The sequence below is a fragment of the Cheilinus undulatus genome, linkage group 8 (assembly GCF_018320785.1).
Source record: "Cheilinus undulatus linkage group 8, ASM1832078v1, whole genome shotgun sequence".
NCBI lineage: Eukaryota > Metazoa > Chordata > Actinopteri > Labriformes > Labridae > Cheilinus > Cheilinus undulatus.
Genome location: NC_054872.1, coordinates 54,118,277 through 54,141,790, shown reverse-complemented (window position 1 = coordinate 54,141,790; position 23,514 = coordinate 54,118,277). Strand labels below are relative to the sequence as shown.

The window sequence follows — 23,514 nt, the reverse complement described above, 5'->3', positions numbered from 1 at the left end:
TAGTCATCACAGATCTATTTTTATTAGTCTAGTTTTAGTCATCACAGATCTATATTTGTTAGTCTCAGTCTAGTTTTAGTCATCACAGATCTATTTTTATTAGTCTAGTTTTAGTCGTCACAGATCTATTTTTGTTAGTCTCAGTCTAGTTTTAGTCATCACAGATCTATTTTTGTTAGTCTAGTTTTAGTCATCATAGATCTATTTTTGTTAGTCTAGTTTTAGTCATCACAGATCTATTTTTATTAGTCTAGTTTTAGTCATCACAGATCTATTTTTGTTAGTCTCAGTCTAGTTTTAGTCATCACAGATCTATATTTGTTAGTCTCAATCTAGTTTTAGTCATCACAGATCTATTTTTGTTAGTCTCAGTCTAGTTTTAGTCATCACAGATCTATTTTTATTAGTCTAGTTTTAGTCATCACAGATCTATTTTTGTTAGTCTTAGTCTAGTTTTAGTCATCACAGATCTATTTTTGTTAGTCTCAGTCTAGTTTTAGTCATCACAGATCTATATTTGTTAGTCTCAATCTAGTTTTAGTCATCACAGATCTATTTTTGTTAGTCTCAGTCTAGTTTTAGTCATCACAGATCTATTTTTGTTAGTCTAGTTTTAGTCATCACAGATCTATTTTTGTTAGTCTTAGTCTAGTTTTAGTCATCACAGATCTATTTTTGTTAGTCTAGTTTTAGTCATCACAGATCTATTTTTGTTAGTCTTAGTCTAGTTTTAGTCATCACAGATCTATTTTTGTTAGTCTAGTTTTAGTCATCACAGATCTATTTTTATTAGTCTAGTTTTAGTCATCACAGATCTATATTTGTTAGTCTCAGTCTAGTTTTAGTCATCACAGATCTATTTTTGTTAGTCTTAGTCTAGTTTTAGTCATCACAGATCTATGATTGTTAGTCTCAGTCTAGTTTTAGTCATCACAGATCTATATTTGTTAGTCTCAGTCTAGTTTTAGTCATCACAGATCTATTTTTGTTAGTCTCGGTCTAGTTTTAGTCATCACAGATCTATATTTGTTAGTCTCAGTCTAGTTTTAGTCATCACAGATCTATTTTTGTTAGTCTCAATCTAGTTTTAGTCATCACAGATCTATTTTTGTTAGTCTCAGTCTAGTTTTAGTCATCACAGATCTATTTTTGTTAGTCTCAGTCTAGTTTTAGTCATCACAGATCTATATTTGTTAGTCTCGGTCTAGTTTTAGTCATCACAGATCTATGATTGTTAGTCTCAGTCTAGTTTTAGTCATCACAGATCTATATTTGTTAGTCTCAATCTAGTTTTAGTCATCACAGATCTATTTTTGTTAGTCTAGTTTTAGTCATCACAGATCTATTTTTGTTAGTCTCAGTCTAGTTTTAGTCATCACAGATCTATTTTTGTTAGTCTAGTTTTAGTCATCACAGATCTATTTTTGTTAGTCTAGTTTTAGTCATCATAGATCTATTTTTGTTAGTCTAGTTTTAGTCATCACAGATCTATTTTTATTAGTCTAGTTTTAGTCATCACAGATCTATTTTTGTTAGTCTCAGTCTAGTTTTAGTCATCACAGATCTATTTTTATTAGTCTAGTTTTAGTCATCACAGATCTATTTTTGTTAGTCTTAGTCTAGTTTTAGTCATCACAGATCTATTTTTGTTAGTCTTAGTCTAGTTTTAGTCATCACAGATCTATTTTTATTAGTCTAGTTTTAGTCATCACAGATCTATATTTGTTAGTCTCAGTCTAGTTTTAGTCATCACAGATCTATATTTGTTAGTCTTAGTCTAGTTTTAATCATCACAGATCTATATTTGTTAGTCTCAGTCTAGTTTTAGTCATCACAGATCTATTTTTGTTAGTCTCAATCTAGTTTTAGTCATCACAGATCTATTTTTGTTAGTCTCAATCTAGTTTTAGTCATCACAGATCTATTTTTGTTAGTCTCAGTCTAGTTTTAGTCATCACAGATCTATATTTGTTAGTCTCAGTCTAGTTTTAGTCATCACAGATCTATTTTTGTTAGTCTCGGTCTAGTTTTAGTCATCACAGATCTGATTGTTAGTCTCAGTCTAGTTTTAGTCATCACAGATCTATTTTTGTTAGTCTAGTTTTAGTCATCACAGATCTATTTTTGTTAGTCTAGTTTTAGTCATCATAGATCTATTTTTATTAGTCTAGTTTTAGTCATCACAGATCTATTTTTGTTAGTCTCAGTCTAGTTTTAGTCATCACAGATCTATTTTTATTAGTCTAGTTTTAGTCATCACAGATCTATTTTTGTTAGTCTCAGTCTAGTTTTAGTCATCACAGATCTATATTTGTTAGTCTCAATCTAGTTTTAGTCATCACAGATCTATTTTTGTTAGTCTCAGTCTAGTTTTAGTCATCACAGATCTATATTTGTTAGTCTCAATCTAGTTTTAGTCATCACAGATCTATTTTTGTTAGTCTAGTTTTAGTCATCACAGATCTATTTTTGTTAGTCTAGTTTTAGTCATCATAGATCTATTTTTGTTAGTCTAGTTTTAGTCATCACAGATCTATTTTTATTAGTCTAGTTTTAGTCATCACAGATCTATTTTTGTTAGTCTCAGTCTAGTTTTAGTCATCACAGATCTATTTTTGTTAGTCTCAGTCTAGTTTTAGTCATCACAGATCTATTTTTGTTAGTCTAGTTTTAGTCATCACAGATCTATTTTTGTTAGTCTCAGTCTAGTTTTAGTCATCACAGATCTATTTTTGTTAGTCTTAGTCTAGTTTTAGTCGTCACAGATCTATTTTTGTTAGTCTAGTTTTAGTCATCACAGATCTATTTTTGTTAGTCTTAGTCTAGTTTTAGTCGTCACAGATCTATTTTTGTTAGTCTAGTTTTAGTCATGGAAATAGGCCTAATAGTTTTAGTCATAGTCATAGTTACTTGACAAAATTAACACTGTCTGGGGTGAAGGATGTCTGGACTTCCTGAGCCTGAGTCCACCAGAACCTGAACCTGGATCAGAAGAAGCAGATGGATGGATGTCGCTATGGTTATGTTTTTCTTCTAAATGAAGATGAATCTGAATCACAGAGGTAGATCAAAATCATTTTGCAGTTCCCAGGCTCTATCTGCAGTTCTCTTTTTACCTGATGATGAAAGAGTTTGTGGGCGGGGCTTAAAGGTGTCAATCACCTTCAACCTGCAGGTAAAAACTAAGACTGAAGAAATGCAATCTCACCACACACACTCGCCCACACACACTTTCCCACACACACAGCAGTGCTGCGGAAACAGGTGCACTCTCTCTGAACACGCCACCTTTGTGGCGTGTTCAGAGAGAACTCACCTGTAGCCAGAGGCTCCACCCACTTCCTGACACGCCACTGACTAATGATTGGTCATGACCTTTCTGTAATCCCGGATTTCAGTGAAGCTATTCTGGAGAGTCCAATATGTCAAACATGTCCCATCAGCTAGTTTTAAAAATACCCACAATGCCTCAGGGCGCAGGTTTTCAGTGCTATGATGCAACTTTTATTCCTCTGAAGAAATGTCTTACCTGTTCACCTGGATCACCTGACTGTCTTTGATAATTACACATTTAGGGAGTTATATCTGAGTTTTTATTATGGAGGCTTTTATTTTGATAGAAATGACTGGATGGTTGGGCACTAGAGAAGGTTTTCTGTTCTTGTCATGTTGTTTGGTTTACAGGAAAGGCAGGAACAGTTTGTATTTTATTTCCCTTCAGTCTAAAGACATGAAAGCTTCAGATTTCATCTTAAATAAAACGCCTTTATTGGTAAAGAGGATCTGAAATATCTGATAGAAAACTTCAAACACTCAATCTGTCAAATCTTTCATGTTGCTAAAGTTTATTGGAAACTGCTGAGTCGTCAGTTTGTTTCAGCCCTGCTGATTGGTCAGTCTGGTGTTTGTTCAGCTTCAGCAGCTCTGAGCCCACTCCGGCATGTGATTGGTTAGTTATCTCCTAAAACCGAGTCGTCTCTGGTCGTAAGAAGACTCCCGTTGGCCGTGAGCGAGTTCGGGTGTAGGTCTGCTCTGAGCTGCCACAGACCGAGTCTCTGATTGGAGGAAATGCGTCACCTGAGCGCCACACTGAGCAGCAGCAGCAGCAGCAGGAGGTCGAGGCGAGCCCTGCACTGGTGGGCGGATGCCATAGGCAGCAGGTGGAGCGTCTGCATGTCAGAGATCATGCTGGTGGCGTCCTGCAGCGCGTTGACGACGGCCATGCTGGCGTTTGGGTCTCCACTGGTGATCAGGTCGAACACGCAGGCGTGGAAGTAAACGTCCTGAGCAGGAAGCAGCGCAGTGCAATGAGCCTGGGCGCTAAATATGGATGGAGGCGGGGGGTCTGGGAAGAGTGGGCGGAGTGTGTTGAGTCTCTGAGAAGGGGGGCAGCCCCACACGCACAGCTGCAGGTCCTGCTCTGGACCGAACGCTTCGATGACGTCGCGTGGCGATCTGACCGACAGGCTGAGAGACCGCCCGCTCTGACGCACCACCAGAAGCGTCCCGATGTGAGCCGCTCTGATCTCGGCGTGTCTGCCGGGACTCTGAGTCCTCACCGTCAGGCTGTGGTGACCCCACCGCTCGCCGCTCCACACCGAGCCGTCAGCAAAGGCGGCGGGGACGTTATCAAGCTCGGCCTCGTACAGCTGCTGGTCGACGCACTGACGCATGTTCTTAAAGATGATGGTGATCTGGGGAGGAAGAGCAAGACATAATCATCATCACTCGAAGAAAGACACATCAATTTTAACATAACAGTGATACTCAACATGTGCCTCTTTATGTCTTAATTTCAAAGAAAACTCCCATAAAAAAACTGAAAAAAGAGAAACTTTGACCTCAGAAATGAGCCGTCCCAAGAAAATGTAATCAGTTTGCCCTTATTTGCAGTTTTTGTCACCTGTTTTCTATTCTTTTGTCCCTGTTTTCCATTCTATTGTCCATATTTTCTATTTTGTCCCCATTTTCTATTTTGTCCCTGTTTTCCATTCTTTTGTCCCCGTTTTCTATTCTTTTGTCCCTGTTTTCTATTTTGTCCTTGTTTTCTATTCTTTTATCCCTTTTTTCTATTTTGTCCCTGTTTTCCATTCTTGTGTCCCTGTTTTCCATTCTTTTGTCCCTGTTTTCTATTTTGTCCCTGTTTTCCATTCTTTTGTCCCTGTTTTCTATTTTGTCCCTGTTTTCTATTTTGTCCCTGATTTCTATTTTGTCCCTGTTTTTCTTTATTTTGTCCCTGTTTTCTATTTTGTCCCTGTTTTCCATTCTTGTGTCCCTGTTTTCCATTCTTTTGTCCCTGTTTTCTATTTTGTCCCTGTTTTCCATTCTTTTGTCCCTGTTTTCTATTTTGTCCCTGTTTTCTATTTTGTCCCTGTTTTCTATTTTGTCCCTGTTTTCCATTCTTGTGTCCCTGTTTTCCATTCTTTTGTCCCTGTTTTCTATTTTGTCCCTGTTTTCCATTCTTTTGTCCCTGTTTTCTATTTTGTCCCTGTTTTCTATTTTGTCCCTGATTTCTATTTTGTCCCTGTTTTTCATTATTTTGTCCCTGTTTTCCATTCTTTTGTCCCTGTTTTCCATTCTTTTGTCCGTGTTTTCCATTCTTTTGTCTCTGTTTTCCATTCTTTTGTCCGTGTTTTCCATTCTTTGTCCCTGTTTTCCATTCTTTTGTCCCTGTTTTCTATTTTGTCCCTGTTTTCCATTCTTTTGTCTGTGTTTTCCATTCTTTTTTCCATGTTTTCTAATTTGTCCCTGTTTTCTATTTTGTCCCTGTTTTCCTTTATTTTGCCACTTATCCATTTCTGCTGCTTTTAGACCAGTTTAGGCAAATTTTTTCCCCTTCTCGCAGTTGTTTTGCCATTAAATGCCAGTTTTTCCCCATTGTTGTCACTCCTTGCTACTTTTGCAACTTTTACCTCCTATATGCCCATGTTAGTCACTTTTTAGTCATTTTTTGCCACTTTTTAACAATTTGTAACTATTTTTTTCGTAATTTATCACCCATTTTTGCCACTTTTTCTACCCATTTTGGTCACCTTTCTCCAGTTATTGTCTCTTTTATTCTGCTTGTTGGAATTTCCTCCCTTTTTTGCCCATTTAAGCTGTCTTTTGCCATTAAATGCCACTTTTCTCCCATTTTTGTCACTTGTCACTTCTCCCCGTCTATGCCATTTTATGCCTATTTTGTCCCTTTTCCGCCCATTTTTGTGCCACATTTTTGCCACTTTGGCCCATTTTTCCACCACTTAGATTGTGGCTCGTGCAAAGGTACTTTTCAAGAATTTGGCTCTTTGGTTGAGCAGGGTTGAGTAACACTGGATTAAACTATCCTTTATTATGACAGTGTATTAAAGCCACTCTAGAAAAGAAATCAGAATAAAGATAATCTGTTATTTTTTCATTTACAAGAAAAAAAAAAAACTTTAAAAGTCTTAGATGTACATCAACCAAAACTTTGATTTTTGTTTATTAATAAGTTGAAATGTCAAAAATCCTACACGATTGTCAGCTTGGTCTCTTGAAAATCTTTAACTTTATGATTTTAAAAACCTGAAATTTTCGAGGTATTAATGTCAAAATGTAAGACTTTTAAACTCTTGAACTTTTTTTGCTTTAAATTTACGAGTTTTAAACTTTTAAAACTTTGAGGTTGTTTTCTTGAAAACATAGACTCAGTAATCTCCATTCATCCATCCGTCCAACTTCTTCCGCTTATCCAAGATCAGGTCGTGGGGGCAGCAGCCTAAGCAGGGAAGCCAAGACTTCCCTCTCTCCGGCCACTTCATTCAGCTCTTCCCAGGGGATCCCGAGGCGTTCCCAGGCCAGCCGAGCGATATAGTCTCTTCAGCGTGTCCTGGGTCTGCCCCGCGGCCTCCTCCCAGTGGGATTTGCCCGGAACACCTCACCAGGGAGGCGTCCAGGAGGCATCCGGACCAGATGCCCGAGCCACCTCATCTGGCTCCTCTCAACGCGGAGGAGCAGCGGCTCTACTCCGAGTCTCTCCTGAATGGCCGAGCTTCTCACCCTATCTCTAAGGGAGAGCCCAGACACCCTGCGGAAAAAACTCATTTCAGCCGCCTGTATCCGCAATCTCGTTCTTTCGGTCACTACCCACTGCTCATGACCATAGGTGAGGGTGGGGACATAGATTGACCAGTAAATCGAGAGCTTCGCCTTTCGACTCAGCTCTTTCTTCACCACGACGGACCGATGCAGAGACCGTATCACTGCTGACGCCGCACCGATCCGCCTGTCGATCTCTCGCTCCATTCTTCCCTCACTCGTGAACAAGACCCCGAGATACTTGAACTCCTCCACTTGGGGCAGGGTCTCGTTCCCAACCTGGAGAGGGCATTCCACCCTTTTCCGACTGAGGACCATGGTCTTAGATTTGGAGGTGCTGATTTTCATCCCAGCCGCTTCACACTCGGTTGCAAACCGTTCCAGAGAGAGCTGGAGGTCCCGGTCTGATGAAGCCAACAGGACCACATCATCCGCAAAAAGCAGAGACCCAATCCTGAGGCCACCAAACCGGATGCCCTCAACACCCTGGCTGCACCTAGAAATTCTGTCCATAAAAGTTATGAACAGAACCGTTGACAAAGGGCTGCCCTGGCGGAGTCCAACATGCACCGGGAACGAGTCCGACTTACTTCCGGCAATGCGGACCAAGCTCTGGCACCGGTTGTACAGGGACCAAACTGCCCTTATCAGGGGGTCCGGCACCCCATACTCCCAGGGCACCCTCCACAGGATTCCTCGTGGGACACGGTCGAATGCCGTCTCCAGATCCACAAAACACATGTAGACTGGTTGGGCAAACTCCCATGCAGCCTCTAGGACCCTAACCAGAATGTAGAGTTGGTCCACTGTTCCACGGCCAGGACGAAAACCATATTGCTCCTCCTGAATCTGAGGATCGACTATCCGACAGACCCTCCTCTCCAGGACCCCCGAATAGACCTTACCGGGGAGGCTGAGGAGTGTGATCCTTCTATAATCGGAACACATCCTCCAGTCCCCCTTCTTAAAGAGGGGAACCACCACCCCAGTCTGCCAGTCCAGGGGCACTGTCCCTGATGTCCATGCGATGTTGCAAAGGTGTGTCAGCCTCAACAGCCCTACAACATCCAGAGTCTTGAGGAACTCAGGGCGGATCTCATCCACCCCTGGGGCCCTGCCACCGAGGAGCTTTTTGACCACCTCGGCGACCTCAGCCCCAGAGATAGAAGAGCCCACATCCGCGTCCCCAGACTCTGCTTCCTCATCGGAAGGCATGTCGATGGGATTGAGTCGAGGTCAACAGTGCGACATCTCCACCGTTCAAGGTGTTGACAACGCACTGCTTCCCCTTCCTGAGATGCCGAATGGTGGTCCAGAATCTTCTTGAAGCCGTACGGAAGTCATTCCCAATGGCTTCTCCAAACTCCTCCCACGTCCGAGTTTTTGCCTTGGCAACCTCTGAAGCCGCAAACCGCTTGGCCTGCCGGTACCTGTCAGCTGCCTCTCGAGTCCCACAGGCCAAAAAGAAGAAGACTCCTTCTTCAGCTTGACGGCGTCCCTCACTGCTGGTGTCCACCAGCGGGTTCGGGGGTTGCCGCCACGACAGGCACCGACCACCTTAAGGCCGCAGCTCCTATCAGCCGCCTCGACAATAGAGGCACGGAACACGGCCCACTCGGACTCAATGTCCCCCGCCTCCCCCAGAACGTGGTTGAAGCTCTGTCGGAGGGGAGGGTTGAAGCGCCTTCTGACAGGGGACTCTGCCAGACGTTCCCAGCAGACCCTCACCATACCCCTCCCTGAGCTGCCACCTTAACGTGGTGGAGGGGATCCTGGGAGCTATGTTGTCGGGGGCTTCATGCCCCTGGTAGGGTCTCCTAAGGCAAACAGGTCCTGGGTGAGGGACCAGACAAAGCGCAGCTCAAAGACCATATATGGCAGAACGGTAGGAAGGACTCAGATCTCCCTTGCCCGGACGTGAGTCACCAGGGCCCCCTCCTGGAGCCAGGCCTGGGAGTGGGGCTCGATGGCGAACGCCTGGTGGCTGGGCCTGCACCCATGGGGTCCAGCCGGGCACAGCCTGAAGAGGCAACGTGGGTCCCCCCTCCCACGGACTCACCACCAATAGGCGGGGCCATAGAGGTCGGGTACGGTGTGAGCTGGGCGGCGGCCGAAGGCGGGGACCTTGGCGGTCCGATCCTTGGCTGCAGAGGCTGGCTCTGGGGACATGGAATGTCACCTCTCTGGTGGGGAAGGAGCCTGAACTTGTGCATGAGGTTGAGCGGTACCGGCTAGATATAATTGGTCCCACCTTGACGCACAGCTTGGGCTCTGGAACCAGTCCTCTTGAGAGGGGTTGGACTCTTTTCCACTCTGGAGTTGCACCTGGTGGTAATCTTTTAGGGTGGCCCTAATACACTTGCATTCTAATCAGGAATTTGGAAAAAATACAGTGCTTAACAAATGTATTAGAGCACCTGTCATATCTGTCTCAGAGACCATCCAGCATCATAAAGTGCTTTAATGCGGACTCTTTCATTTTCAGTCAGCTCTCTACATTTTACCATTTTGAGCAGGAATGAGGAATTTCAAACTGAATTCACACAAATCTGAGCCGGCTCACTGGGCTTCTCTGAGAAGTCAGAAATGAATCAAGCATGACATTCAACCACTAAAACTCATTTTTCTGTTCAGGAATGACAGTAAATAACTATAATTTGACATATTAATCAGAAATATTAATGTGCTTTACTATTTTTTCAGTTTTTTTGTAAATCAGTTAATTTGAAAATTCATGGATAACAACAATAATTCTATTTTAGCATTAAAAATATCATTTGGGTTAAAGAGCTTCTACATATTGGTGTATTAACCATTGCAGAAACATCAAAATGATTTTGGTAATTACCAATGCTGTTAATTTAGGGCAGCTGTGGCAAAAACCTTACTTTGGTTAGGGTGCTCTAATACATTTGTTAAGCACTGTATATCTTAAAATGATTTCAAATTGCATACTGGACCATTATTGAACAAATATATGTTTAAACCCAGTTGAATGTAAAATTAAGACGTGGTTATGGTGGGGCTGAGCAGGATCTGGCACCGTAATTTGGGGGGTCCTGGGCTGAAAAGTTTGAGAACCTCTGCTCTAAACTGCCTTCTGTGCTCTACATGTCTGATTAATCTGTAGTTATCTCCTTAAACATCCTCCATTCTAGATTTTCTCTGTGTGCACCAAAGACTTCATCTCTGCTCTCAAAACTTCATCGTTTTCTGCTCTTTGATTTTTCTCTGAACCAGGCAAAAGAGAGCAGGTAGAGGATGGACCAGCCAATAGGAAACAGGTAGAGGATGGACCAGCCAATAGGAAACAGGTAGAGGATGGACCAGCCAATAGGAAACAGGTAGAAGATGGACCAGACAATAAGAAGCAGGTAGAGTATGAACCAGCCAATAGGAAACAGGTAGAGGATGGTTTCGATGGATCGATTTTAAAACATAAATATAAAGTCACAAAGTTGGGTGTCCATACTCCATGTATGCAAATTTGAAAATTTTCCAATCTAGATCTAGTTTAGAGCCCAAAGAAAATCTAGATCTAGATGAGAGCCCAGAGAAAATCTAGATTTAGATTAGAGCCCAGAAAAAAATCTAGATCTAGATGAGAACCCAGAGAAAATCTAGATCTAGTTTAGAGCGCAGAGAAAATCTAGATCTAGTTTAGAGCCCAGAAAAAAAATCTAGATCTAGATTAGAGCCCAGAGAGATCTAGATCTAATTTAGAGCCCAAAAATAAATCTAGATCTAGATTAGAGCCCAGAGAAAAAATCTAGATCTAGATGAGAACCTTGAAAAAATCTAGATCTAGATTAGAGCCAAGAGAAAATCTAGATCTAAATTAGAGCCCAGAAAAAAAAATCTAGATCTAGATGAGAGCCCAGAGAAAATCTAGATCTAGATGAGAGACCAGAGAAAATCTAGATCTAGATGAGAGCCCAGAGAAAATCTAATCCAGATGAGAGCCCGGAAAAAAATCTAGATCTAGATGAGAGCCCAGAGAAAATCTAAATCTAGATTAGAGCCCAGAGGAAATCTAGATCCAATTCAGAGCCCAGAGGCAAACTAGACCTAGATTAGAGCCCAGAGAAAATCTTAATCTAGTTAAGAGCCCAGAGAAAATCTAGATCTATATTAGAGCCCAGAGAAAATCTAGAATTAGTTTAGAGCCCAGAAAAAATTTAGATCTAGTTTAGAGCCCAGAGAAAATCTAGATCTAGATGAGAACCCAGAGAAAATCTAGATCTAGATGAGAGCCCAGAGAAAATCTAGATCAAGATGAGAGCCCAGAGAAAATCGAGATCTAGTTTAGAGCCCAGAGAGATCTAGATCTAGTTTAGAGCCCAGAGAAAATCTAGAGCTAATTCAGAGCCCAGAAAAAAATCTAGACCTAGATGAGAGCCCAGAGAAAATCTAGATCTAGATGAGAGCCCAGAGGAAATCTAGATCCAATTCAGAGCCCAGGGGAAATCTAGACCTAGATTAGAGCCCAGAGAAAATCTTGATCTAGTTAAGAGCCCAGAGAAAATCTAGATCTATATTAGAGCCCAGACAAAATCTAGAATTAGTTTAGAGCCCAGAAAAAATTTAGATCTAGATTAGAGCCCAGAGAAAATCTAGATCTAGATGAGAACCCAGAGAAAATCTAGATCTAGTTTAGATTAGAGCCCAGAGAGATCGAGATCTAGTTTAGAGCCCAGAGAAAATCTAGATCTAGATGAGAGCCCAGAAAAAAATCTAGATCTAGATGAGAGCCCAGAGAAAATCTAGATCTAGATGAGAGCTCAGAGAAAATCGAGATCTAGTTTAGAGCCCAGAGAGATCTAGATCTAGTTTAGAGCCCAGAGAAAATCTAGATCTAGATGAGAGCCCAGAAAAAAAATCTAGATCTAGATGAGAGCCCAGAGAAAATCTAGATCAAGATAAGAGCCCAGAGAAAATCGAGATCTAGTTTAGAGCCCAGAGAGATCTAGATCTAGTTTAGAGCCCAGAGAAAATCTAGATCTAGATGAGAGCCCAGGAAAAAATCTAGATCTAGATGAGAGACCAGAGAAAATCTAGATCTAGATGAGAGCCCAGAGAAAATCTAGATCTAATTAAGAGCCCAAAGGAAATCTAGACCTGGTTTTGAGCCCAAAAAAAATCTAGACCTAGATTAGAGCCCAGAGAAAATCTAGATCTAGATGAGAGCCCAGAGAAAATCTTGATCTAGTTAAGAGCCCAGAGAAAATCTAGATCTATATTAGAGCCCAGAGAAAATCTAGATCAAGATGAGAACCCAGAGAAAATCTAGATCTAGTTTAGAGCCCAGAGAGATCTAGATCTAGTTTAGAGCCCAGAGAAAATCTAGATCTAGATGAGAGCCCAGAAAAAAATCTAGATCTAGATGAAAGCCCAGAGAAAATCTAGATCTCGATGAGAGCCCAGAGAAAATCTAGATCAAGATAAGAGCCCAGAGAAAATCTAGATCTAGTTTAGAGCTTAGAGAAAATCTAGATCTAGATGAGAGCCCAGGAAAAAATCTAGATCTAGATGAGAGCCCAGAGAAAATCTAGATGTAGATGAGAGCCTAGAGAAAATCTAGAGCTAATTCAGAGCCCAGAGGAAATCTAGATCTAGATGAGAGCCCAGAGAAAATCTAGATCTTGATTAGAGTCCAGAGAAAATCTAGATCTAGATGAGAGCCCAGAGAAAATCTAGATCTAATTCAGAGCCCAAAGGAAATCTAGACCTGGTTTTGAGCCCAGAAAAAAATCTAGACCTAGATTAGAGCCCAGAGGAAATCTAGATCTAGATTAGAGCCCAGAGGAAATCTAGATCCAATTCAGAGCCCAGAGGAAATCTAGATCTAGATTAGAGCCCAGAGAAAATCTTGATCTTGTTAAGAGCCCAGAGAATATATAGATCTATATTAGAGCCCAGAGAAAATCTAGAATTAGTTTAGAGCCCAGAAAAAATTTAGATCTAGATTAGAGCCCAGAGAAAATCTAGATCTAGATGAGAACCCAGAGAAAATCTAGATCAAGATGAGAGCCCAGAGAAAATCTAGATCAAGATGAGAGCCCAGAGAAAATCGAGATCTAGTTTAGAGCCCAGAGAGATCTAGATCTAGTTTAGAGCCCAGAGAAAATCTAGAGCTAATTCAGAGCCCAGAAAAAAATCTAGACCTAGATGAGAGCCCAGAGAAAATCTAGATCTAGATTAGAGCCCAGAGGAAATCTAGATCCAATTCAGAGCCCAAGGGAAATCTAGACCTAGATGAGAGCCCAGAGAAAATCTAGATCTAGATGAGAGCCCAGAGAAAATCTAGATCTATATTAGAGCCCAGAGAAAATCTAGAATTAGTTTAGAGCCCAGAAAAAATTTAGATCTAGATTAGAGCCCAGAGAAAATCTAGATCTAGATGAGAACCCAGAGAAAATCTAGATCAAGATGAGAGCCCAGGAAAAAATCTAGATCTAGTTTAGATTAGAGCCCAGAGAGATCGAGATCTAGTTTAGAGCCCAGAGAAAATCTAGATCTAGATGAGAGCCCAGGAAAAAATCTAGATCTAGATGAGAGCCCAGGAAAAAATCTAGATCTAGATGAGAGCCCAGAGAAAATCTAGATGTAGATGAGAGCCTAGAGAAAATCTAGAGCTAATTCAGAGCCCAGAGGAAATCTAGACCTAGATGAGAGCCCAGAGAAAATCTAGATCTAGATGAGAGCCCAGAGAAAATCTAGATCAAGATGAGAGCCCAGAGAAAATCTAGATCTAGTTTAGAGCCCAGAGAGATCTAGATCTAGTTTAGAGCCCAGAGAAAATCTAGATCTAGATGAGAGCCCAGAGAAAATCTAGATGTAGATGAGAGCCTAGAGAAAATCTAGAGCTAATTCAGAGCCCAGAGGAAATCTAGACCTGGTTTTGAGCCCAGAAAAAATCTAGACCTAGATTAGAGCCCAGAGAAAATCTAGATCTAGATTAGAGCCCAGAGGAAATCTAGACCTAGATTAGAGCCCATAGAAAATCTTGATCTAGTTAAGAGCCCAGAGAAAATCTAGACCTAGATTAGAGCCCAGAGAAAATCTTGATCTAGTTACGAGCCCAGAGAAAATCTAGATCTAGATGAGAGCCCAGAGAAAATCTAGATCTAGATGAGAGCCCAGAGAAAATCTTGATATAGTTACGAGCCCAGAGAAAATCTAGATCTAGATGACAGCCCAGAGAAAATCTAGATCTAGTTTAGAGCCCAGAGAGATCTAGATCTAGTTTAGAGCCCAGAGAAAATCTAGATCTAGTTAAGAGCCCAGAGAAAATCTTGATCTAGTTACGAGCCCAGAGGAAATCTAGATCTAGATGAGAGCCCAGAGAAAATCTAGATCAAGATGAGAACCCAGAGAAAATCTTGATCTAGTTTAGAGCCCAGAGAGATCTAGATCTAGTTTAGAGCCCAGAGAAAATCTAGATCTAGATGAGAGCCCAGAAAAAAATCTAGATCTAGATGAAAGCCCAGAGAAAATCTAGATCTAGATGAGAGCCCAGAGAAAATCTAGATCTTGAATAGAGCCCAGAGAAAATCTAGATCTAGATGAGAGTCCAGAGAAAATCTAGATCTAGATCAGAGCCCAGAGGAAATCTAGATCCAATTCAGAGCCCAGAGAAAATCTAGATCTAGATCAGAGCCCAGAAAATATCTAGATCTATATTAGAGCCCAGAGAAAATCTGGAATTAGTTTAGAGCCCAGAAAAAATTTAGATCTAGATTAGAGCCCAGAGAAAATCTAGATCTAGATGAGAACCCAGAGAATATCTAGATCTATAGTAGAGCCAAGAGAAAATCTAGAATTAGTTTAGAGCCCAGAAAAATTTTAGATCTGGATTAGAGCCCAGAGAAAATCTAGATCTAGATGAGAACCCAGAGAAAATCAAGATCAAGATGAGAGCCCAGAGAAAATCTAGATCTAGTTTAGAGCCCAGAGAGATCTAGATCTAGTTTAGAGCCCAGAAAAAAATCTAGATCTAGATGAGAGCCCAGAAATAAAAAGTCTAGATCTAGATGAGAGCCCAGAGTAAATCTAGATGAGAGCCCAGAGAAAATCTAGATCTAATTCAGAGCCCAGAGAAAATCTAGAACTAGTTTAGAGCCCAGAAAAAATTTAGATCTAGATGAGAGCCCAGAGAAAATCTAGATCTAGATGAGAACCCAGAGAAAATCTAGATCAAGATGAGAGCCCAGAGAAAATCTAGATCTAGTTAAGAGCCCAGAGAAAATCTTGATCTAGTTACGAGCCCAGAGAAAATCTAGATCTAGATGAGAGCCCAGAGAAAATCTAGATCAAGATGAGAACCCAGAGAAAATCTAGATCTAGTTTAGAGCCCAGAGAGATCTAGATCTAGTTTAGAGCCCAGAGAAAATCTAGATCTAGATGAGAGCCCAGAAAAAAATCTAGATCTAGATGAAAGCCCAGAGAAAATCTAGATCTAGATGAGAGTCCAGAGAAAATCTAGATCTAGATGAGAGACCAGAGAAAATCTAGATCTAGATGAGAGCCCAGAGAAAATCTAGATCTAATTCAGAGCCCAAAGGAAATCTAGACCTGGTTTTGAGCCCAGAAAAAATCTAGATCTAGATGAGAGCCCAGAGAAAATCTAGATCTAGATGAGAACCCAGAGAAAATCTAGATCAAGATGAGAGCCCAGAGAAAATCTAGATCTAGTTAAGAGCCCAGAGAAAATCTTGATCTAGTTACGAGCCCAGAGAAAATCTAGATCTAGATGACAGCCCAGAGAAAATCTAGATCAAGATGAGAACCCAGAGAAAATCTAAATCTAGTTTAGAGCCCAGAGAGATCTAGATCTAGTTTAGAGCCCAGAGAAAATCTAGATCTAGATGAGAGCCCAGAAAAAAATCTAGATCTAGATGAAAGCCCAGAGAAAATCTAGATCTAGATGAGAGTCCAGAGAAAATCTAGATCTAGATTAGAGACAAGAGAAAATCTAGATCTAGATGAGAGCCCGGAGAAAATCTTGATATAGTTACGAGCCCAGAGAAAATCTAGATCTAGATGACAGCCCAGAGAAAATCTAGATCTAGATGAGAACCCAGAGAAAATCTAGATCAAGATGAGAACCCAGAGAAAATCTAGATCTAGTTTAGAGCCCAGAGAAAATCTAGATCTAGATGAGAGCCCAGAAAAAAATCTAGATCTAGATGAAAGCCCAGAGAAAATCTAGATCTAGATGAGAGTCCAGAGAAAATCTAGATCTAGATGAGAGCCCAGAGAAAATCTAGATCTAATTCAGAGCCCAAAGGAAATCTAGACCTGGTTTTGAGCCCAGAAAAAATCTAGATCTAGATGAGAGCCCAGAGAAAATCTAGATCTAGATTAGAGCCCAGAGGAAATCTAGATCCAATTCAGAGCCCAGAGGAAATCTAGATCTAGATTAGAGCCCAGAGAAAATCTTGATCTAGTTAAGAGCCCAGAGAATATCTAGATCTATATTAGAGCCCAGAGAAAATCTAGAATTAGTTTAGAGCCCAGAAAAAATTTAGATCTAGATTAGAGCCCAGAGAAAATCTAGATCTAGATGAGAGCCCAGAGAAAATCTAGCTCTAGATGAGAACCCAGAGAAAATCTAGATCTAGTTTAGAGCCCAGAAAAAATCTAGACCTAGATGAGAGCCCAGAGAAAATCTAGATCTAGATGAGAACCCAGAGAAAATCTGGATGTAGATGAGAACCAAGATAAAATCTAGATGTAGTTTAGAGCTCCGAGAAAATCTAGATCTAGATGACAGCCCTGAGAAAATCTAGATCTAGATTAGAGCCCAGAAAAAAATCTAGATCTAGATTAGAGCCCAGAGAAAATCTAGATCTAAATTAGAGCCCAGAGAATATCTAGATCTAATTTAGAGCCCAGAGGAAATATAGACCTGGTTTTGAGCCCAGAAAAAATCTAGACCTAGATTAGAGCCCAGAGAAAATCTTGATCTAGTTAAGAGCCCAGAGAAAATCTAGATCTATATTAGAGCCCAGAGAAAATCTAGAATTAGTTTAGAGCCCAGAAGAAATTTAGATCTAGATTAGAGCCCAGAGAAAATCTAGATCTAGATGAGAACTCAGAGAAAAATCTAGATCTAGATGAGAGCCCAGAGAAAATCTAGATCTAGATCTTTTGGCTGTCAGAGTGAAGCTGTCAAAAAGTTAGAACACTCTGAAGTTTTGGGACAATAATGACTCCGTATCCTTTCCCTCCCTCCCAGACCAGGATCAGCTGCTGTGACATCATTCTTACTGACCTTGGTGAGCGCAGTGGCTTTAGTCCCAGCCCTCATGGGTGAGCTAGTGGCCTGTACGTACAGGTACTCGTTGTCTATGAGAGGCCACGCCCCCTTTACAGCACAGGTCTGAAAGTCATTGTTGAAGGTCCGGACGTGTGGGTCTCCAAAGACGCTGCAGTGCAGGTACTCAGGTGTGCGTCCCTCCGTAGAGAAGAAGCCCCTCTCATAGAGACAGGCGTCCCCCGACAGCGTTCCCTGTGGGAGGGGGCGGGGCTGTGCAGTTGGCCCCGCCCGAGGGCAGCGGTGCTGAATCAGCAGGTCTTCGATGCCCTGAACAGCAGAATGGTACGCCAGGTCGCCCCGACACGCCCGCGCCATCCGCCTCGTACACATGGAGTAGGAGCGCAGGGCGCTACAGTAGCCAGCATTCATCGCCTCCCTGCTGAGAGCTCCTCCTCCTCCTCCTCCACTGCTGCTGCCGAGGTCCAACGTGGCCGCCACAAAGTCAGAGTTACATCTCAGGATACGACAGGTCGCTTTGACTGCAGCGAGGAGAGACGGACCAATTAACAACCTGGAACACTGATGATGATGATGATGTTATAGTGATGTCACAACTATAGATATCAATACAGATACAGTAGTTGCCGCCTGGAGCACTAGCTTTCATGAGAAAGAGATTACATCACACGGGGGTCAAAGGCAGAAGATGATGATGACTGTGAGTTCATGATGGCGGGAGGTCTGTCCACGATTAAAAATCTCATCACTGGCGCGCCGGTAGTCAAGTGGTTAAGGCGCACGCCATATACGCAGGCGACCCGGGTTCGAATCCGGCCCGTGGCACTATTTCCTGCATGTCTCTCCCCGCTCTCCCTCCTGTTTCCGACTCTATCCACTGTCCTATCTAATAAAGGCAAAAAAGGCCAAAAATAAATATTTAAAAAAAAAAAATCTCATCACTGAATGAGTTATCAGCCATAACTCCGCCTTTTCATACAGAATTTATGTGACTTATCTACATACATATATCTATGATTATGGCTGTGTAGTCATTCCTATGTTGGCCCCTGATTGTCAGATGACCCACCAATCAGAGAGCCCCTCTTAAAGGTCACATATTAGGCAAAATACATTTTTCTAACAAAAATATGTGGTGCTGTCCACAATCCCCTAAGAATCAGAGAAATCCCCCCCACCACCACCTTTCAGAAAATGTTAAATTACATTAAATTCTATGTTAGATTCTACAGACAGCTACTGCAGAGATAATATGGGAGTAAAGCATTCTGTTTCCTCTAGTCCACACGCTTTAGCGACTCTTTAGCACAGACTGATAAAAAAAACATGTCTCACAGTATTCAGAGGTGTCCCTACCTTCAGGTGAACTCAGGTGGACCAGCAGTAAAGTCAGGTGGAAGCAGTGTTTCCATGACAACACTCGAAGCTCCATCTGCAGGTTTGACCTGGGTAATAACTCTGACAAAGAGAGAAAGAGGGACGATGAATAACTAAGGCATGAAATATCAATCAGTGTGGAGTCTTTGAGATCTGAGGGTTAGGGCTGCATCTCTGTTTCACTCTCCTTTGGCTTCAAACTCAGATCAATAAAGATTATTCTAGCAGTTTTTCAGTTGCACCCACTTATATGGGTTTATCAGGGTCCATTCTCTGGGTTTATCAGGGGCCATTCTCTGGGTTTATCAGGGGCCATTCTCTGGTTTATCAGGGGCCATTCTCTGGTTTATCAGGGGCCATTCTCTGGGTTTATCAGGGTCCATTCTCTGGTTTATCAGGGGTCATTCTCTGGTTTATCAGGGGTCATTCTCTGGTTTATCAGGGGTCATTCTCTGGTTTATCAGGGGCCATTCTCTGGGTTTATCAGGGTCCATTCTCTGGGTTTATCAGGGTCCATTCTCTGGTTTATCAGGGTCCATTCTCTGGTTTATCAGGGGTCATTCTCTGGTTTATCAGGGTCCATTCTCTGGTTTATCAGGGGCCATTCTCTGGGTTTATCAGGGGACTTTCTCTGGTTTATCAGGGGCCATTCTCTGGGTTTATCAGGGTCCATTCTCTGGTTTATCAGGGGTCATTCTCTGGTTTATCAGGGTCCATTCTCTGGTTTATCAGGGTCCATTCTCTGGTTTATCAGGGGTCATTCTCTGGTTTATCAGGGTCCATTCTCTGGTTTATCAGGGTCCATTCTCTGGTTTATCAGGGGCCATTCTCTGGGTTTATCAGGGTCCATTCTCTGGGTTTATCAGGGTCCCTTGTCTGGTTTATCAGGGTCCATTCTCTGGGTTTATCAGGGTCCATTCTCTGGGTTTATCAGGGTCCATTCTCTGGGTTATCAGCGTGCAATGTCGGGGTTTATCAGGGGCCATTCTCTGGGTTTATCAGGGTCCATTCTCTGGGTTTATCAGGGTCCATTCTCTGGGTTTATCAGGGTCCATTCTCTGGGTTTATCAGGGTCCATTCTCTGGTTTATCAGGGCCAATGAAGTGGTTTATCCGGGCCATTCTCTGGGTTTATCATGGTCCATTCTCTGGTTTATCAGGGGTCATTCTCTGGGTTTATCAGGGGCCATTCTCTGGGTTTATCAGGGGCCATTCTCTGGGTTTATCAGGGGCCATTCTCTGGGTTTATCAGGGGCCATTCTTTGGGTTTATCAGGGGCCATTCTCTGGGTTTATCAGGGGCCATTCTTTGGGTTTATCAGGGGCCATTCTCTGGGTTTATCAGGGGCCATTCTCTGGGTTTATCAGGGGCCATTCTTTGGGTTTATCAGGGGCCATTCTCTGGGTTTATCAGGGGCCATTCTTTGGATTTATCAGGGTCCTTTCTCTGGGTTTATCAGGGTCCAGTCTCTCGTTTATCAGGGTCCATTCTCTGGGTTTATCAGGGTCCAGTCTCTCGTTTATCAGGGTCCTTTCTCTGGGTTTATCAGGGGACTTTATCGGGGTTTAGGGGGTCCACTCATTTGTGTTGGCAGGTTTGAGTTGAGTCCAGATGTACTTTTTTTTAAACATAACTTTGATTTCAGCATAAATCTTAACAATCATTTTTTTTATTTTGCATTGAAGTTATTATAGTTTTTTTTTTTTTAAATAAAAATCAAAAAATTATACAACTTTAAATCATTTTTAAAACTATTTGTTTTTTTAAAGCATTCTTCTCTCAGTGTCTCGCGACCCCTAGAGGGGGCTGGACCCCCAGGTTGAGAACCACTGAGGTAAAGGAAAGAGTATTTGGCATCTATGGCTGTGAACGTCTTCTGCTGTAGGGCTCAGTTGGTCAGTCCTGGTCTACTTATGAAGGAGGGACATGTCCAGACTCTTCATTGTGGTGGTCTTTTTCACCTGTGATGATCTAGATCAGGTGAGTCCTACCTGGGTGGCAGTATCTTGTCAGGTGGTCGGAGAGGTGCCAGCTCACTTCCTGAGCTCCATTGATCCTCGGACTGTTGGGCCGCTCCAGGAACACGCTAATGTTTCTACATCAGAGTAAAATCAGACGGGTAAAGCTGCATTTCCCCTGGACATTCATGAAATCTCTGTCCCTCTGGACCTGGACTCTCTCTGAACCTGGACCCTCATCTGTTTGTTTCTTTACTGAACAAACAGGAGGCTGCAGGGGGCGGGGCTTACTGTAGCACTGCTTTGATGTTGCAGACTGATCAGCTGTTTGGACAGAGCCAGGCTAGCTGTTTCCATTCACTTCCATTCTTTATGCTAAGCTAAGTGCCCTTAAAATAACTCATGTTTGGCTGTCAGCTGCCCTTTACTCCTTGCTAACAGGTGGGAGGGGCTCTCTGTGTGTATTTACGGGGTATGAAGGTTAAATTTAACCCCCAGTTGCCCCCCACACTTCCAGTCTCACACAGTCACACACCAGGCTTGTTTGGGTTGTTCTCAGAGTAGAAATGAAACTTCAGAACACTCAGACTTTACAGATTCAACACGCCATAATCTGGTACTAACACCACAGATTAAATAAGATTATGAGTCTTCATAGTCATGGAACAATAATCTAATTCCTACATCTGTCCATCCAGCATGGACCTGCCCCTACTTTTTTGACGTGTGTTGCTGCCATCAAATCCTAAAAGAGCTAAAAATGACCTGAAATGTTAAAAAGTCTCAGTTTAACTCTGATCTGTTGTTTCTGTTCTGTAGTGAATCAAATATGAGTTTATGAGATTAGACAATCGTTGACTTCTGCGTTTATTTACATTTTACAGTGTCCCAACTTTTTTGGAACTTGTATTTTTAAATCATAAACATCATATGACACGTTCTGCCAAAAATATGTTCAGTAGAAGAGAAATGTGACCGAAGCCAGACAAAGTTCCTGCAAGTCGGCATTCCGCTGGTTGAGAAAAATGGATACAAAGTCGTTTTCTTCAAAATGATCATTTTTCGTTTTTTCTCATTTTATGCCAGTCCGACATTTAAACTACTCATTCAATGAAAAAAGTAACACAAATGTGATCTTTAAATGCGTTAATTTTGTGTTTTAAAATGCCCTATTGTTGCAGTTGCTGCAAGGATATTGAGGGGAGGGGAAAGCGAAACTGTGGGGCAATAATTGGCCACTCAGTCTGCCATTGTTCCCAGTTTGGCCCATTGAGATGGACAATAACAAACACCGCATGGCTCAAACGCCACCCCCTCGAAGAAAAGTAGAAGGGACGATGAAGAAGCAGCAAGAATTATCAACAGACTTGGGACAACTTCAAGATCACTCTACAGGGCAAGTTTGATGACGGTGGATTTCCTGTGGGAATATTTTGATGAGCGTCACCAGTCTGATTCAGAGGCTTGGTTTGGGTGGACTTTATGTAAATGTGGCTCTGTTGTTCACGCCCATTACCTGGCCTGCCTGAAGGTAGGAGAAGTCCTGAAACTTTGAGCCTGGTTTTCTCAGAACAAACAGGAACTAGAAGTTAACATTCATATGAGCATATCTTTGTAAAATATGCTGATTAAGGTGTGTGATAGACCGTTAGAAAGCTTGGACTCTACACTTTCATAATGTGTAAAAAACTCAAAAATGACCTCGGACCACTTGCAGGAGTTTTTACCAGCTTTGATCACAAATATTAGTTTGCACAGATAATCCAGTATTTAAGGTTGCAGAAGGTTTTGTGTATTTCAGTGATGTGTAGAAGCGTCAGTGACTGAAAACCTGATTTTATTTTACTATTTAAACTTCTAGATGAAATCAATCTCTAGAATAAGAGATTATCTCTGTTAAAACATGGCATTCCATAAAATCAAAGTTTTGATACTTCTAACATCACTGGAAAACTGAAAAAGTTTTTAACCTAAATGTTATCATAAAGTAGTTTTTTATTATCATTTTTACTTTCATTATTATATTATTATAATTATCATTACTTTTGTAATTATTGTGCTATTATTATTACTACTGTTCCTATCATTATTGTTATATTTTTATTACTATATTATTATCACTATTATTATTACTATTATATCAATATTACTATAATTATTATAATTACTATTATAATTATTACTATTGTTATTATCACTATTATTATTTCAATTATTATCATTATTATTACTATCATTATTATTATTATTATTATTACTTGTTGTTGTGTCTCACCTTTTACTGGTTCAGTATCTGGATGTGTCCATGTTATCACAGCGTCCTCAGAGACTCCTTGGAATAACAAATACAACTCTCCATGACTCTCCAGGATCCTCAAAGACTCTCCAGGACTCTCAAAGACTCTCCAGGATCCTCAAAGACTCTCCAGGACTCTCAAAGACTCTCCAGGACTCTCAAAGACTCTCCAGGACCCTCAAAGACTCTCCAGGACCCTCAAAAACTCTCCAGGACCCTCAAAGACTCTCCAGGACCCTCAAAGACTCTCCCAGACCCTCAAAGACTCTACAGGACTCTCAAAGACTCTCCAGGACCCTCAAAGACTCTCCCGGACCCTCAAAGACTCTACAGGACTCTCAAAAACTCTCCAGGACCCTCAAAGACTCTCCGGACCCTCAAAGACTCTACAGGCCTTCCACAATCTCTTAGAGACCCTCCAGAATCTTCCAGGACCCTCCAGGCGGGGTTCAGGCCGGTCTGAGGAGTCCTAGTCTTTGTTCTGGTCCCGGTCTTCTCATGCTGGTTCACAGCTGACTGGGAGATTTCTAAATAAATCAGCGACAG

At 41.8% G+C, this 23,514-nt stretch overlaps 1 protein-coding gene across 1 annotated transcript; it reads right to left on the bottom strand.

The window, feature by feature from the left end:
* Window positions 1-3,821: 3,821 nt before the first annotated feature.
* Window positions 3,822-23,473, bottom strand: hjv (hemojuvelin BMP co-receptor). The gene is made up of 4 exons (XM_041792751.1): window positions 22,948-23,473; window positions 18,695-18,796; window positions 17,336-17,859; window positions 3,822-4,694 (listed from the first exon to the last, which is right to left on the bottom strand). Exons 2-4 carry the CDS (start codon window positions 18,768-18,770, stop codon window positions 4,074-4,076), a joined length of 1,221 nt encoding a protein of 406 aa, XP_041648685.1. The 5' UTR covers window positions 18,771-18,796; window positions 22,948-23,473; the 3' UTR covers window positions 3,822-4,073.
* Between the last annotated feature and the right edge of the window lie 41 nt (window positions 23,474-23,514).